Here is an 18092-nt window from a genome sequence, read left to right as displayed (position 1 = left end):
TGAGACCCTGCACACATGACACGGCAGATGCACACTTCTTGAGAGACACACACACCCCCCTTAAGACACAGTACCCAACTAGAGACAAAGTTTCCCTGGCAGACACACAAACCCTCCCTGTAGAGACAGACACACTCTGGGAGTGACACCCACACATCCTGGCACTGATACGCACACCCTGGAACAGAGCACACATTATTGAAAAACACAAACCCCCTTGCACAGACACAGAGTATGCAGAGAAAGTCCCTGCAGACACATACTCCGACACAGAGACAGACCTTGAGGTACGTACATGCACACACCTTCCCACTTTGATACACACAACCCAATGCAGAGACACGTGTACCACACATACACTCAACATTGCAATGACAAACAGACACCTTCCAAATGTGCACAATTCTACCCTACACAATCTGCTGATAGCACGTAACTACAGATATGCGAACCCTGTAAACAAATACACGCAGGCACACTGCAGCAAACACATTCAGCAGGCCTACCATGCAGCAAAACACTTCCCAAATGGTTTATCCTGTTGCCTGGTCAGTGCATGATATCAAGCAGTTGCATTAAGTGCTATTAGGAAGGTGGACTTGCCTTCTGGAATCAACACAGGGGAAAAACAGACAGGTTCCATACGCTCTCTGTTCAGGGAAGAATGGAGAAATGTAGCCTATATTGGAGATGTGGGCCCGCTTGACAGCTGGTTGACGGCTGATGGCCTGCTGGTTTAAGAGTTTTACAGGCACATGCATCAAGCGATTTGGGAATCGCAAACGGTGCGAATCGCAAAATTCGGCCGTTTGCGATTCCCAAATTACTATTTGGGATGCATCAACCTAAAAGTGAAGAAATCGCTATTTTAGCGATTTTTTTAAAGTGCGATTGCTTTTAAGGAATCGCAATTTTGCGATTCCTTAAAAGCAATGCATGAAACTTAAAAAAATTGCGATTTCGCAATTAGAGAGAAAAAATTACCATGAGGTTGGACCTCATGGTAATTTTGCGAAAGGCTAGAAATATGCAATTTCGTTCATATTTTTAACTTTCATGTTGTGCACACACATGCCCTTAGGGCATGTGTGTACACAACATATGTGCATTGTTTGATTTCAGGGGTGCAACAGGGTGTCCTTTGGACACCCCTGCACCCTTGAAATCGCAATCTCAATTTGCGATTAGCTAATTGCGAATCGCAAATTGAGATTGTCTTCCCATTCATTCCTATGGGCCTCTAGGCCCATAGGAATGAATGGGAAGGGATTCCTTAATTGCGATTCGCAAAATGCTAATCGCAAATAAGGAATTCTAAGGAATCGCAATTTATTTAGCGATTTGTTGATGCATAGGCATTTGCGATTCCTTAATTGCGATTCCTTATAAATCGCAATAAAGGAATCGCAAATGCCGAGATTGATGCATGTGCCTGTTAGTGCAGGTAGTGGCGTTCACTTATTTTGGCACTTGTAGAGAAAATAAATAGCTTTCAAATGACAGATTGTGAGTGACTGTGCTGCAGTGACTATATCCATATACCCTTGCACACAAACCTAGGCCCCCAAGCACAGAAGTGTAAATACATAAATCGATCTGACACACTGCATGTTTCCCTTAGTCTGAATATTGGACATCAGAAGCCTGGCAGGAGCAAATATGTGAGAGATGGGTTTGAGGGGAAAGAATGAGCGCAAGTGCGTTATGTGACACGAGCCATGTTGATAGGAAGCCTGATGGGGAGGGTAAGAAGGAAACCCCTCCATCAGGCCTGGGGCGGATATTGGAACCCGAGTGCAAGAAAACACCAACGAGAGCAGGCATCAGAGGCCCTCTGGGAACTAATAGCTGAAAGGGGGCACAGACGTCAGATCCACGAGGTGCAAGCTTTAAGGGGAGGCAGGCAGGAAACTCTGTCATAAACATGTCAGCTGTGAGCAACGAGATTTGGTGTGGCGAGAACCCCTCCCAGCCTCTTACCAGCTGCTTCTGAAGATGAATTATACGAAACTGCATTGTCTTCTCCCTCCTTCACTGCCTCACGAACAGTGTGTGGCGCATCGCAGCCAATAGCTAAACAGTGCCTGGCCCTAAACACACCCTCGCAGCAAGAATGCAGTTTCCTGCTGAGTAGTTTTAAAGTATTTCCTTGGCAAATGTCCGGCTAAAATCTTGGGCTTCTAGTCCATTACAGGTCTTGATACTTTTCCCATGCTGATTGAATTTCATTATGCTTTTGTGACTGTCTGTGTACACCAGAGTGCAACAGCTTTATCCTGCTTATGGTTAGTTAATATCTAGTTGTCCGTCGGGCAAAATCCACATTAAATCTTCTTGCCCTTGACAGAAACCAACATGTCTCGGGCGTCGGGCGATATGAATTCCACCCCCCTGCGCCAGTCTCTCTATTTCTCTGCACTCTGGTGAAATTAAGCATGCACGATTGACTGAGTGAAATAGCTGTCTATTGTTTTCACACGACTCTGGAGATATGCTCCTTATTCTGGGGGAGCAAAGTTGTCATGTTATATGGTTGTCAGAAGCTAATCCCTTATCTAAATCTGGGAAGTTAACCCCTCCCTATTCATTCGAGAAAGTTTCCAGTGACCTCGGAGCTAGCTGGCAAAACTAATTAAGTCTTACATAGTCAGTAGAGACCTAGATGACCTCAGTCCTACGTCTACACTGCTGTTTGTTATTCTAATGCGCAGAGCCTATTGGGAATATAGGAACTACACTTTAGTATTTTTCTTGGGTTTTTTCTCATTTGAACTTTTCCAAATGGATCGCGGTGTACTCTTTGGATGTCGGCCACTGGATCGCTTGCCTTTGCCTAGGGGAATATCTCTTTGAGCAACGTGATTTTGAATTTTTTAATATCCTCCCCTTCTAGAGCCTCTGGTATACTAAGCACCCTCAGGTTATTTCTTCTGGCTTGGTTTTCCAGAATTTCTATTTTCTCCCTGATTTCTACTTTTGAGGTATTTAGGAGTTTTATTTATTTTTGATTCGCTTCCACTTTTTTGTTTATGCTGTTTACTGCCCCAACTTGTGACTCTCTCCATTAAGGCATTAATTGTCTGGTCAAGAGCTTCACAGTACGTAGTATTTTAATTTGATTCCTTTCTGACATTGCAAAGTTTGTCCTAATTTCTACTAAAAAGGCCTCCATTATCTTCTCTGCACTGTTTTGCGGTAGCTGGCTATGATGTTCTACTGGCTGCGGCCTGGTTGTGCCTGGGGTCTGGCCTTCTACATCCGCTCCCTGGTACTCCGATAATTCCAGGGCTCGGTACCTGTTACCCTCCATTTTTCCTGTTGCCCCTTTCTCTATTCTACAGTTTCTTTGACCTCCTACCTTTCCTGGACTTTAAAGTATGATCTCCGGGAGAGCGTGACTTTTAGGTAACTTTTAGGGTTGAGCCTAGGCCAGGTGTCCCCAGTTTTATTCGGCTTGCCCTGGACAAAGGGGCAAAAGGCTGTCTGAGGTGTGGGTTTTCCCTTTTTTTTGTGCATGTGAGGCCTATATTACTTCGTTCTTTAAGCGGGTCTTGGGAGGGCTTGCTGGTCAGCCCCCTGCTTCTGAGGCGGCAGCCCTTCCCTGTGGGCCCCCCTTTGTCTGGATATTTTTTATTGCAGAGTGAGGAGAACAGAAAAGAAATAATTTACTCTTCTCACCCTTCACTTATTGAAAACTCTGTGCCTTTCGGGGTTTGAGAACACAGGCTTCCCCCTCCCCTCCTGGCCCAGACCAAGTCTCTTTCACTTACCCCTCTGCATCCTCGCCGCTGTCCTCTTCCTCCTCCTGACTCCCTTGTCTGAGGCATGGTGTCTACTGTCCCTGCTTGACTCTGCCTGCACAGAGGTTCTCCCCTGGAACGGCACTCTAGTGGCGGCCCTCCTGCTGCTGCTGCACGCTGCGATTTCTTCTGCTCGTTGCCACCGCCTCCTTCCAGGCGCCACGGTCTCCGCAGTCCTGGTCGCTTCCCTGGCTCTCCTCCGCCTGGCTCCATGTCCGCCCTGCTTCCCGGCTGTACGTTTTTCACGCTTTATTTATTTTTTAAAAAAAATTGTTTTGTCTCTGTGCTAAATTTTGCCGGGGGGGGGGTGGTGGTGGTGGTAGAGGGGGAGGTGCCTTTCAGCTACCACACGTGGATCATTTGAATTTGGCTGGCTCAGAGCTCCCGACCGGGCTTGCTAGCTGGCCGCCATCTTCTCCCACAGTCTGCCACTTCAAACTCCTTTCACTAGAACACAGGTATAAAAGATAATCTCTGAAATAAAATTTCTTCCTTCCAGGCATATGAATGACTACACCATTTAACAATACAGCGCAACGTAGTGCAGAATGGCAGAGTAAGGAAACATTTCATGCTGTTTTTTTAGTCCGTGTTCTGCTGTCTACACAACATCCTGTAATCCCATCGCCAAAATAAATGTGAGAAAGAACATGTAGGCACTGGATAACTACAATTGGGGACACCCTGGTAAGAGCTGGGTCTAGACATGCAGAGAACACTGGGATTCCACTGAAATGTTAGAAAAGGCAGTTTTCTTTATGGGGAAGAATTTTCTATTTCTGCTTGTGGCGGCGGATAAATAAGAGCTAATGAAGGGGAAAGAACAAGGACTAAGTATACTGGAAACACCACAGCAGCAGTTTTTGCTCGGATTTTTATTCCTTTATGGCCTGTCAATTAATGTTTAACCTGTCAGCGTGACTTGTTTTATATCTGTGTTATCTTCATTTTTCTCTCTAAAGGTTTCTGCGGAAATGGAGAAGTCTGTGGATGATGACATGGAACCTCTTGTGAAGTATAGTGTTGGAGATGTAGTGTGGGCCAAAGTGTCTGGTTACCCTTGGTGGCCGTGCATGGTTTCCATTGATCCTGTTCTTGAAAGACACACCAGACTGAAAGGTTGGTATAATGTCAAGAGATTTCTGCTTCCAGCCAAGTTTATAATATTGGGAGAATGTAAAAGGAGTGGTGGTTTACCATTTGTAGATGATGATGAGCAATACAAGCTGTGACTGAAAATGTTACGGCGAACCAATGATAACTGTTGAATGTTTGCATAATATCGATACATTCGCCAGAAGTTCTATGTAACAAGCAACTTCACAATGCAATAACTGCATAGCTCACGTACACTTAATAAAAATTCAATAAAAACAGATTTTAAAAATTGGGGGAAGGTAAAGTGCAATCCGTAGTATTTTTTTCTTCTTGTTTTTAGGATCCATAATGTTGCTAAAGAAATCAGTAATTATACTGACAAGATTGTAATTGCATATGCTTCTATTGTTGAATTGTGTTTTTAAAGCCTTTATGTCTCATATGATATATAATATTTGATATTTTTCATCTGTTTTTACCAGAATAGCATGTTAAAGAGCTGATAATACTGTATCTGGACTAACTCCAATAACGAACCTGGTAATATCCAGAAGGTGGTACAATCAACTCTTTATATCCTTCAACACTTTTCTCTATTGGACCTACTTGTACATCCTAGTGTGAAAACACCTAATCCCAAAGCATGACTACTGGCAGTTCCTTAGATCTAATAAAATCTTATGAAGAAATTAGATCACTACAGAGGAATGTCACAGCTACCACCACTGATCTTCCACTGAGCACTATGGAATAGGCTAAACTTCTGGTAGACCCATTGCAAACTTATACAATTTTGCCTATAATCCTTTAGGCCCTCTTTCATTGCTATTGAAAGCAGGATTAATTTTGGAGTTTATTGTAGCTGCAAGGTTTTGTCAGAACATGATTTGACCAAAATAGTACAATCCTCAGCTAAATATGCAACCTCACAAGGATAGGACTTTCTCCCTACAGTATTGGCTGCAGTACCGTGCTAATCCTTAGGTACTCCATTTTCTGTGCATCTCGAACACTAAAGAAAGGATGACTAAATAAATTAGCTCTTCTTCGTTTCTTCCTCCTTTGTTTGACAGCATTTCAAGTAAATACTGCCCATCTTGTTCACCCTTGATTAACCTTCCTCTAAACATGAGATTGAGCACATTTTCATTGTCTGCTGACATGTACTGATAATGAGATCTAGGATAATGACAGCTTGGTGGGATTTTATCTTTCTCTTGGTTGTTTTAACTGGCTAAATCTAAGGTCCGCTAGAGGCACCCCAACCTTGTGTGTCAAGTTCTCAAGTTTATTTCTCAGCCTATAAAGCAGCTCACTTTTGAAGGTTAGACCGCCTTTAAAAAAAAAAGGGGATAAGTGGACACTTAGTACTTGTTCGTAGGGTTATAAATTTGTTCTGACAAAACAAGGTCTTGAAATCCTGCAAAAGCAAAGCTAACTTCTAATGCACCATCTCAACAAGTACCTGATCTTAAACTGCACTGTTCATTTCTTTCAATGGAAAATGGTGCAACCCTGTTGGGACTTTTTTAGGTCTCGCGTAGCGAGAACAGCGCATGCGCTGCTCTTGCCATGCAAGGACTTTTGCAATCGATTGAGCCAAAGCTGAATGCACGAGCGTACAGGTGGACAAAGATGGCTGCTCTAGTCATCCACAAAGCTAAACATGCACGCGTACGGACAGGAAAATGCACGCGCATGTGGACAGCCAGACACCATCTTTTTTTACTTCAATTAGCGTAGGGATGTGCACATGCACGCTTATTTTTTTTCTCCATAGGCGTGCATGGCGGCGTGCTTTCGCTTTCCCTGCCTCCCTTCCCCAGTGGGAGATTGGAACGGTTCCCAGACTGGCAGAAGGGCCCAGCGGCAGTGCTGAGGAATCCGCCGCGGCGTGCACAAGTAGAATATTCAGTGAGTGATCTTGATCTGAACTTCACGTCGTTCATAAAATTACAACTTTCCTTCTAAGCAGACTTTAGGCACATTCTCATCCATGCTGAAACCAGTTCAAAGGTTGGCTGTGCCTTCCGTGTCACGGTCTCACAGGAACAGCCCGTGCTCTCTACTTGTTTGTGAAATATGGCATTAGTGCTCCCTGTGTGGTGTGAGAGAGGGAGAGAAGCTTGCTCCATGTGTGGTGAGAGAGAGAGAGAGAGAGAGAGAGAGAAGCTACTGCTGCCGTTTGGTGTGTGTGAGAGAAGCCTGTATTATTCCCACCCGTTTTCTGTGTTGTGGGCGAGTGAGGTTTGCACTGCTGGCGCGGTGAGCGTGTGTGTGTTGTGTGTATGTATGTAAGATCAAGCCCGCAGTGCTGTTCTCCAGTATTGGGGTGTCTTTCATAGATTCACATGCTTGAATATTCCCCGTCGTCGGAGTGGGAGTCCCACGGTAAATAAAATAGCAATAATATACCAAATATATATATATAAAAACATATATACTCATATAAAATTAAAAGAAAACCTGAAATATGCAAAAGAGGCATAGATTGCCTACTCAAAATTCTACATAGGAATGCATGGGAATGGAAAAGACCTAATGCAGCCTATCCTTGTCATTATGTTGGTCCAAACTGCAGCCAATCAGGCGACAGCAGCCCTCTAAAACCTTCTCCTCAGAGCTCCACACCTCAGATTTTCTACCGCACGTCGTGTGTAAGGGAGTCTCACTGAGCTCTGCTCAGTTTTCTCTTCAGGTTTTTTCCTGTTCTCTGTAATGTCTACTAGTAAGAAGTCTCTTTTCATCGCCTTTTCATCCTGTGGAAAGTTAAGGCTCTCATGAGGACCCACACAGTAAGTGTATTTACTGTCTTTAGCCGGACCATGAGGTGGGAAGTTGTAAGTTCTGTAGAACTTTCTCCACAAAGACTTTAAAAAATAGTGAAGGCCGTTTACTACTCTGGCTCCAGAGATTAAAGGATAAAGACAATATACTTTCTGATGCTGAAAGTCTCATTTCAGGCCATTCAAAAGCAGCTTCTAAGCGTGGTAGCGTGCAGGAGGTGCCTTCTCCATTTTTGAAAAAGAAAAGGATGTTTCTCTCCTTAACCCCTGTGGTGTCTTCCCCACTTCCTACCACTGCTGGGCCCACGAGACCTGGCTCTCAGGCTCCTTCTGCTTCTACTTCCAGTTTTTCTATGAAGAAAACTGATTTTCCATCGACGACGTTGGCTACAGTTCCGTCGACGAAAATGGCTGTCTCTGGATCAAAGTAGACGACGACCGTCACAACGACGCTTGCTTCTGGATCGTCGTCAGCCCCTGCATCGACGTCATCGATGAGGGTCATTCTCAGTTCCAAGTCTGTGTCTTCAGTAATCGCAATTTCGTCCTCGTCGACGAAAAGACCTCCGTCGACGACAGTCCGATCGTCGTCGACGAAAGGCTTGAAGATGTTGATTTCGTCGACGCCTTAGACGAGTGTTCCGTCGACAGTTGTCCCGTCGACGAGAGTGTCCTCTTCTGTCTCGTCGACGGCTATCCTGTCGGCGACTGCTCCGTCGGCGACTGCTCCGTCGGCGACTGCTCAGTCGGCGACTTCGTCGACGAAAAAGTTAAAACTAAAGGTTCCGTCGACAGCTACGTATATGAGGGTTCCATCGACGGCTCCACTGCTGACGTCTCCGTCGACTATGTCCTCGTCGACGACCATTTCGATGACCGCTTCCTCAAAGAAATCCATTGCGTCGTCTATGACTCAGATGGCTCCGTCGACGGATAAATTGCCGTCTACAAGGTCGCTAGATGCAGTTTCGATGGCTACTTCTACATTTGCCTCACTGCCTTTGTTGCCGCTGTCTTCCTGCAAATCAGACCACTTTGCCTTTGTTCGCTACAGACTCGGACCAGGAGTCTGACGGCCAGGCTCAAAGTCCTTCAGACTTGAATGTAAGGTTCCAGGACTTCAGTAATGATGAAGAAGAGCAGTATGGCCAATATCATGAAGTACAGTCTCAGATGCCTGCTGCGATGTTGCCTTTGTCAAGGATTTCAAGCCTCCAAAGCATGTTGGATGATTACAATCTGCGTTTCCCGCCATCACCACAGGTGTCAACTGTTCCATCGGTCTTGAACCCGATCACAGAGCCTTCAACCGCTCCTTCGCAACCTACACCGCCTGTTACTGTTCATAGAAGCACATCAGTTCAGGTTCATGCAACTCTTTATCCTGATGAGGACTATGAGAACCCTCCAGAGCGTGAGGATGGAGAAGTTTCGGATGTGGATGGTGATGAGGATCCGGAGTGGGATGACTATCGTGCACAGACACCATCCCCATCTCAGGTGACGCCAGGGGATTCTCCTCCGGTGGATATTGCAAGCTTCCATCAATTAATGGACAAGGCGGCACAACGTTTCAAGTTACCACGAGTCCAGAGAGAGGAAGATTGTTTCCTTTATGACTTTAAAAACCAACCGTTTAAAGAGATTCATACTGTCCCAATTATAGATTTCATCTGGGCAGAAGGGGTGAAACTTATGAAGACGCCAAACTCTTTACCAGCACAGTTACCAAGATTGGAAAAGAAATATAAGGCGCCGGTGGGATCTCCTGCATGCCTTACGGGCCAGCCTAAGCCTGATTCTGTTGCGCAGGCGGCTCGGAGAGGATCGCGAAATCCAGCATCTACTATCACCGCTCCTCCAGACCGTGAGGGCCGACGTCTTGATGCAATAGGTCGCAAGTTTTCCTCAATGTCTTCTACTACTGTGCGAGTGGCTAATGCTATGGCCATTTTAGGTCGCTATGACCGTCAAATTTGGGCAGATATGTCCGCCTATGTGGCGTTGCTTCCAGATGCTTCCAAGGCGGAAGCGCTGCAGCTTCTGCAAGAAGGCAAGAGAGCATCCGAAGAATTAATTGATTGTGCAGTGGATGTGGCCTGCACTGGTTTTCGGCAACTTGCTGGAGCGGCCGTCTTACGTCGGCAAGGTTGGCTGCGCTCGACCTCTTTTCGGCAGGCAGTTCAAACGAGAATTCTAGATATGCCATATGACGGCGAATCACTCTTTGGAGCGCACATTGACGAAGCGTTGCAATCCATAAAGAAAGACACTGCACGTGCCTTAGGTACCCTTCAATTTAAGAAACAGCCCTTTCGAGGTGCTCGAGGACAAGGCACTACCTCCAATTTTCGAGAAGGAAACAATCAATATTGCTCCTATAACCAAGGCAACCAGCGTTTCTCCGGAAACCGACAACAATCTTCTCGTCAGCAGCCTGCCAAGACCTATAGAGGAAAGTCCACTTACAGGGGAACTTCCAACAAGCGTCAATGACTTGCCTTTCAATCTGAAAATTGGCGGTCGAATCTGTTTGGTTCTCAATGGTCCTCCATTACATTGGACCGTTGGGTACTCGACATTGTAGAAAAGGGCCATGCATTGGAATTCGACGAAGTACCTCCTCCGACGCCACCTTTCGGACTGCCACCTTCGCACCTCAAAGAACTATTTCATCAGGTTCGCCTTCTGATTCAGAAGGGTGCGGTGTAAGTAGTGCCAAGGTCTCAGTGGAAAGGGGTTCTATTCCTGTTTTTTCCTAATCGTCAAGAAGAACGGAGAATGGAGACCCATTTTGGACTTGAGAGCACTCAATCAATATCTCAATGATCAATCCTTCCGTATGCTAACGCTTGCAGATTCTTGCGTTTGCTCTCGGTCGGAGATTTCATGGCAACCATCGACCTCCGAGACACCTACTTCCATGTCCCTATACTCCCAGGTCATTGGAACTTCCTACGATTCAAGGTGGGGCACCTGCAGTTTAAGGTCCTTCCATTTTGCCTCCGGCCCGCCCCCGAGTTTTTACCAAGATATTGGCTCCGGTCATGGCTTTCCTTCGCCTTCAAGGTGTCCAGATATTCCCATATCTCGACGACTGCCTCCTGAAGTCGCAGTCCTAGTCGCAACTGTTGCACCATACCTCCATTTGTCAGAGGGTATTTCGTTCCTTCGGTCTGTCCATCAACCTGGAAAAATCCCAATTGCATCCTGCAACTTGCAAAGATTTCCTAGGAGCTACACTGGACACCACGCTGGCAAAGGCTTTGGTCTCCCTGGAACGTCAACAGAGGATTCCACGCCTGGTGTTTCTTCTTCTGTCAAAACGGTGCATTTCAGTTTGACTGTTGAAGTCCTTTTTAGGGATGGCTTCTTCGTGCATCGCTCTCATCCCTCATTGCAGACTATGTGCACGACCCATTCAGGAGGAACTGGACAGACAATGGCGTCAAGTCACCGGGTCCTTCAACGATCAGATTTGTGTCACGGCCCGCATGAGAACAGCGCTCAAATGGTGGGCACAGCCACTACATCTGGCAGCAGGAATGTCGTTCCTATTAAACACCCCAGATCTGACGCTGACTACGGACGCATCTCTGGAAGGTTGGGGGGCTCCCCTCCAAGACCTGTCCATCAAAGGAAAATGGACTCTACACCAAACTGCTTGGCACATCAACAAATTGGAGCTCATGGCTATTTTCCTAGCCCCAAGATAGTTTCAACCTGTGCTGCAAGGAGAGTCTGTCCTCATACAGACAGACAACACAACCTGCATGCACTACATAAACAAGCAGGGCGGAACGAAGTCTCCGGTGCTCTCCCGCCTGGCACAGGCTATTTGGGACTGGTCACTCAATCATCCAATCACTGCAGTTCATCCTCCGGGGTTGTCCAACCTTCTGGCGGATTCCCTAAACAGATCCCGATCATCAGCCCACGAGTGGGAACTACATCAGCTGACACTCGATATGATCTTTCGTCGCTGGGGTCGCCCAGCGCTGGACCTCTTCGCAACTCCAGGAAACCGCAAATGCCCAGCTTACGCAAGCTGGCATCCCCACAAAGGGTCACAGGGCAATGCCCTTTTGATGAATTGGTCGAATCTGTTTGCTTACGCCTTTCCTCCAATCCCTCTGGTGCCGAGAGTGCTTTGGAAGATACGGAGAGAACCCTGCCACATCCTTCTCATTGCTCCCAGGTGGCCACGGCAGGCGTGGTTCTCGGAGCTGCTCCTTTTGTCTCAATGCGAGCACATCCTTCATCCTCAGATGGATCTTCTTTCCATGGACAGGGACCTAGTCTACCATCCGGACCCCTCTTCTCTGAGCTTATCAGCCTGGAACCTGAGCACTGTGAATTTGCACATCTAGACATTCCTCAAGAGTATCGAGACATCCTTGCTCAGGGCAGAGCTCCATCAACTATAAAGACTTACAAGTTGAAATGGAAACGCTTTTGCCATTGGTGTGCTGAGACCGGCGTGCATCCCTTGCGTGCCACGCCCGCTGAGCTCCTCCCTTTCTTTTTTCAACTAACTCAGTCTGGATTGTCTCATGCTACTTTAGGAGTTTTTCTGGCGGCAATTTCACGCTTCTGCCACGATGGCTCCGCCTCCCTATGTTCCTCTAGGATAATACGCCAATTTTTCAAGGGACTCTTTCGCAAATTTCCACCAGTTCGGCGTCCTCCTCTTGCGTGGCCCCTTAACATTGTCTTATCACAATTAATGAATGCACCATTTGAACCAATTCATAAAGCGGACCTCAAGTACATCACCTGAGGTCTTTCTTTGCTAACCCGCAGTCTCCTGCGAAACAACGCTTGCATTCCTTAGACATTAAGCGGTGCTTGAAGTTCTACATCAGCAGAACAGCCCAGTTCTGCAAATCGGATCAACTTTTTGTAGCCTACGGCTGCTTTCAAAGGGGACGTCCATTCACTAAACCTTCAATAGCCCGCTGGGTGTCCACGGCTATTGCTTTCTGCCATCATAAGGCAGGCAAACCTTTGCAGTCTGCAGTAAGGGCCCATTCCACCAGATCCATGGCGTCTTCTACTGCACTTTTTGCCGGTGTTCCGTTGCATCAGATTTGCAGAGCAGCCACGTGGTCCAGCAGGCACACGTTCAGGAAACATTACTGCCTGCGTGCCATGAATGAAGGGGATACCGCAGTAGGACAAGCTGTGCTTCGTAATCTTTTTTTAATAAGGTGAGCCTCTGTTCTACCCTCCTCCTATTAGTTTCCATATGATTTATGACTGTTTAATTGGGGATATATATATATATATATATATATATATATATATATATATATATATATATATATATATATATATATATATATATATATATATATATATATATATATATATATATATATATATTATTCAGGATAAGGTTCCAGATTCCACAGTCTTTAAACTGAAAGCATCCAAGCACTCACGAGCAGGTTTTTGTCAAAAGGTTAATTATTTAAGCATGTACCATCAACGCGTTTCGGGAGTCAAGCTCCCTTGATCACAATGTTTTTGCGTTGGTCTGAGCTTTCCTTTTCACACACACACAGGGTGATTAAAACAGTAAAAGGACTCATGGTACAACACTGTTTGAGTAAACACAGCGGCCATCTTGACATTCTCAAACATGTAGATATCAAAGTGATTATCTTAGTAACGGACCTCCCACAGTAAAGCATTCATAAAGGGATAATTTAAAAAATGCTCAAAATTAAGAGATATAAACATATGTGTATCACTCTCTATTAAATTTAACGTTCACAATTTACAAAGTGCAAGGGCATATTTCATTCAACAGAAACGTAATAGCTCCCTTATGCAAACCGAGAATTCTTATGTTTGTGCATTTAAAATAAGGCAAGTGCCTATTTCAATCGAGCATATCCCTTTCTTTTATGTGGGAGGAAAGTTGTTGTCCTTAGTCATATATATAGCCAAAGAAAGTCGCTGTATTAAATTTAGCACAGTCTAGTCTCATGAGAATTCGTCCTGGCTCTAATGATCAAACTACACCATGCGAGAGTTATACTAGTGGTAATGCTGTCAAACAATTCTACCCTATTAAAACATAAAGTGCAAGTGCATTAGTCAACAGATAAATTCTGTAAACAAATTGACTGGATATTGCACATGAAAAATGCCAAAGTGCAAGTGCTCAAGAGGTACTAAATATCTCAAATAAAGTGCAAATATTGCTGTATACATTACAAGAATTCATATCTACACACCATCCTCCCATGATAAATAATTACATAACATTGGAGGAATTCCTTGGTCTCATTAGAAAGTGCAAGTGCTTTTGCATCAAAGTACAGTACTTTATAAATGTAAACATTCCACTCAAATTGCACAGTCAAAAGCATTATTTCAAAGTGGCAGTGCATATCCCAGAACCAAAGACAGCATTACTACATTGTAAAAGATTTCTCCCAGAGCCTTCATTCAAGAATAAAATCACTTCTGTATGTGAAAATACAAAAAGAAAGGACTTCAGATTTGAACCATTAAAATCAACAAGAAATTTTCACCAAAAGGAAGTTCATAATGAAAAGATCTTTAAAAGTGCAGTTCAAGGATCGTCGAGGTTTCTGAAATAATTCATTGTGTTTATACAGTCAACCCAAGCAGGTGTATAGGTCTTCATCAACATTCAAACCCTGTGGTTCCTTACAATTAAATTCTAAAATGAAGTAAGTCTCCAATCTCCTTAACTCCCCTTTCCTATCTCCCCCTCTCTTCTTTTTCGGGACTTCTGCAATACAGGAGTATAACAGACCTTCGGGGTTACTTGGGTGATGGAGTTCAAAGTGTCGAGCCACAGGGTATGACCTATCCTGGTTCACTATTGCTCTTCTGTGCTGTAAAACTCGTTGGTGTACTGGTAGGGTTGTACTTCCGATATAAATTTTGGGACATGGACATTGTAAAAGATACACAACAAATTCACTTTTGCAAGTGATGGTGCTCTTAATTTTCACGGTTTTATTGAAGGATGTCTTAAACTCAGTGCGATTCATGCCATGTAGGCATGCTTTGCACTTAAAACACTTCTTAAAACCAGGTTTTGGCTTCATCCAATCAGCACCACTTTTACGTTTGTCTTCAAAATCACTACGGACAATTAGATCTTTCAGTGACTTGGATTTCCGATAAGTAATCTCTGGATTTTTCTTCATCTTGGAACCCAGCACTGGATCGTTCTTAATTAAATCCCAATGTTTTCTAAATATCGATCTAATATCCTTATGTTTGGTGTTATAAGTAGTGATAAACCTAGAGCTGCCCTGGTTCTGTTGATTAGACTTCGATACACGAGTTCTAGAGGGCTCAAAAAGTAGAGATTGTCTAGTTAGGTTTTTAGCCTTACTAGCAGCACCCTGCAAAACTTTCTTGTTGTAACCTCTCTCAAGGAATCTCTGGGTCATTTCTTCTTTTATGGTGTCAAACTGCTCATCATTACTGCATGTCCGTCTGGCCCTATAATATTCCCCAAACGGAATGCTCCTTATTAATGCAGTTGGATATGCGCTTTCAGCGTGCAGTATAGAATTACCCGCAGTTTGCTTGCGGAACACAGTTGTCTCTAGCTTATTGTTTGAAGGGGTGACCCTAATATCTAAGAAATCAATTGAAACCTTACTGAAGTTCCCCACAAATTCCAAATTTAAAGAATTTTGATTGATCTCCTCAATAAAGGTGCCGATTGATGTCTCCGTGCCCTGCCACAGCACGAAGACATCATCGATATAACGCACCCACAAGAGAATGTGCTCTGACCAATGATCGAGTGGGCCCCCTCTCAGCACCTGCTCCTCCCAGTAGCCAAGATGTAGGTTGGCATAACTGGGGGCAAAGCAGGTGCCCATTGCCGTGCCCCGTTCTTGAATATACAGATCATTACCAAACAGAAAAATGTTCTTCGATAGACACCACTCCATGATTTCCAGAATCATCCTATTTTGGGATGCAAGGCGTATTGGTCTTCTATTCAAGTAGTGGGCACAAGCTCTCAAACCATCATTGTGTCTTATACTCGTATAAAGAGTAGAAATGTCTAATGTCAACAGGATCATTGTAGTAGGATCCCAACAAATATCAAAAATACATTTTAAAAAGTCAGTTGAGTCTTTTATGTATGACGGAAGTGTTCTGACAATTGGATTCAGGAAATAGTCTATGTATCTTGAAGCTTTCTCGAAAAGACTCCCACATGAAGAGATAATGGGCCTCCCTGGTGGACTAGTGGCATTTTTATGTATTTTGGGTAACAAATAGAAGACTGGAATCACTGGATTATCTTGTTTGATGTATTTATGTTCATCCCAGCTGAGTAAACCGGATTCCTTCCAGTGATCCAGTCTCCCATAAAACTCTCTGATGACATCTTCATATTCCCTGGTACTGATTCTTTTATAACAGCTGTGGTCCAATAACTGGCTCATAGCCTCCTTTTTGTACTGTTCTTTTCCCCAGAGAACCACATTTCCCCCTTTATCAGAGGGTTTCACCAGAAGTCCATCCTCCGTTTGAAGTTTCTTCACTGTTTTATGGAAGTTAGCTTTCCTCAAATTTATCTTGCATTTCTTATGGTTTTCTTGCAAGTATAAGCTTTTCAAATCTCTAGTTACATTCTCACCAAATAAGTCTACGTTGTCTTTCATTGTTTGTGGAAGAAATTTTGACGTAGCCCTAAATGGTGTATGGTCTTCAAGTAACAAATCATTTCCAAGGTCGGAATTCCCATTGTTCTCTTCCTCAAATGTGTCATCCATTAGCGCTATCATGTCCGTTAAAGCTGGTAATTCATGGACTGTGAGGGAAAGCTACGTGGTACTTGATTCCGTAGCTGAGCTCAGCACGGCATTGCTTTTTTTTAGTTGCATGCATTTTACTAAGTTTGAGTTTCCTAAGGAATTTGTACAGGTCTATCCTACTGTTGGGATAATTGAAGTCATTAGTGTCACAGTAGGAGAGCCCTAACTTAAGGATTGTCTCATCATCACTTGTTAACTGGACTGAGCTCAGATTAATAATTGTTGTGTCTTTCTTGGCAATATCGGCAATGTCTACTGCTTTTTGCTGTTCGACCGCAGAGATCTTTTTGTTTGCCAACCTTGTGCTCCTCCTGTAGCCTTCCCCCCTCGTCTTTTTCTTCTTTTCTGCGGCCCCTTCCCCCTCCTCTCCCTCTTCCCACGCGATGGTCCGACTGTTGTTCCATAATCATAAAACGGACCTCATCAGTTACTGGCAGCCGTACATCATTCGGACCTCTTCGGCTATGGTCATCTGATTCTTGTTCTGAGCCTGTTCCTGAGCTCGCATCACTTTGCATTGGCGTCTGTTGACTGTTTTGGCCACTAAAGATCTTTTGACGCCGAACCATATCAAATTTCTTTGCGAATGTGTAAATTCGCCCGGTCTCGTAATCAATACGATCTCTTATAAATTTCGTGGCCTTCCTATCTTTGATACGCTTTTCATATTTTTCAAGTTTTGGCTTCAGATCAGTCTTGAATTTTTCAATTCTCGTTTTATCGTCATGTTTCTCCAACATTTCAGTCAGTTCCTTGATTTTATCGATTACTTCCAAGCGTTCTTTTTCTGCGTATTTTAGAAGTATCTGCATCATGTTTTTAGAGCTTCCAGCACTATTCTCAGCCCACTCTTCCAACATTCCAATATCCGGGTTTTCAGATGAGGGGGAAATCATTATGCGGAGCCCCCGCGGAATTCTGTTCACATAAAGATAGCGTCTTAATGATGCCACTTCCCACCAACGGGATATTTCTCTTTTTTTCAATTTCTCCAGAGACTGCAAATTCTTTGTTAGATCCGGATTACTTGCAGGTGCAGCCGCCCCCGCTTTCTCCGGTCGTAACTGGGCAGAATCCTCGAATAATTTCACTGCCTCGAGCTCCCTCGCTGCATATTCCTCTTCACTCATTTTAATAGCTTTTTTCCTGCTCGTCTGGTGATTGTTCCTGAGTAAATTAAACCCTCAAACTTCAAGGATAGTGGGCTTTTTTAATCGTAAGTCCACAAACCGGATAATACTACACCAGAAACCGGCTCCCGTTAGTTCAGACACGGACCTAAAACGGCGCGTGTGTTTGTGATAGCGAGTCGGGCTGACTTACCAGAACCGCCGAGACCCTCCGATCCCTGGGTTACAGGAAGCCGCTTTCCTCAGCTCCACCACTCGCGTATTCCTTGCCGGTCCACTGAGTCCTTCCGGGGGGCGCGCCTGTCTCCGTTTCACTTTGTTTGTTTGCCGATTCAAACTGGCGAGCTGCCAAACCGCCGGAGGTGCCTGGTTCCACGACTATCGACCAAGTCGCGCTATATTCAGGATAAGGTTCCAGATTCCACAGTCTTTAAACAGAAAGCATCC

The 18092-nt window shown here is 44.6% G+C and overlaps 1 protein-coding gene across 1 annotated transcript in view; it reads left to right on the top strand.

Annotated features, from left to right (window-relative positions):
* Positions 1–18092, top strand: part of NSD2 (nuclear receptor binding SET domain protein 2) — a 1128833-nt gene that overhangs the window by 117757 nt on the left and 992984 nt on the right. Inside the window, exon 3 of the mRNA XM_086964209.1 lies at positions 4763–4919. Within this exon, the coding sequence (XP_086820335.1) occupies positions 4763–4919 (157 nt within the window). The remainder of the gene's footprint in view (positions 1–4762; positions 4920–18092) is intronic.

This window comes from Lissotriton vulgaris, chromosome 3_2 (assembly GCF_964263255.1).
Source record: "Lissotriton vulgaris chromosome 3_2, aLisVul1.2, whole genome shotgun sequence".
Taxonomy (NCBI): domain Eukaryota; kingdom Metazoa; phylum Chordata; class Amphibia; order Caudata; family Salamandridae; genus Lissotriton; species Lissotriton vulgaris.
The sequence above is the reverse complement of the archived record's forward strand: the minus strand, read 5'-3'. Positions and strand labels throughout refer to the sequence as shown.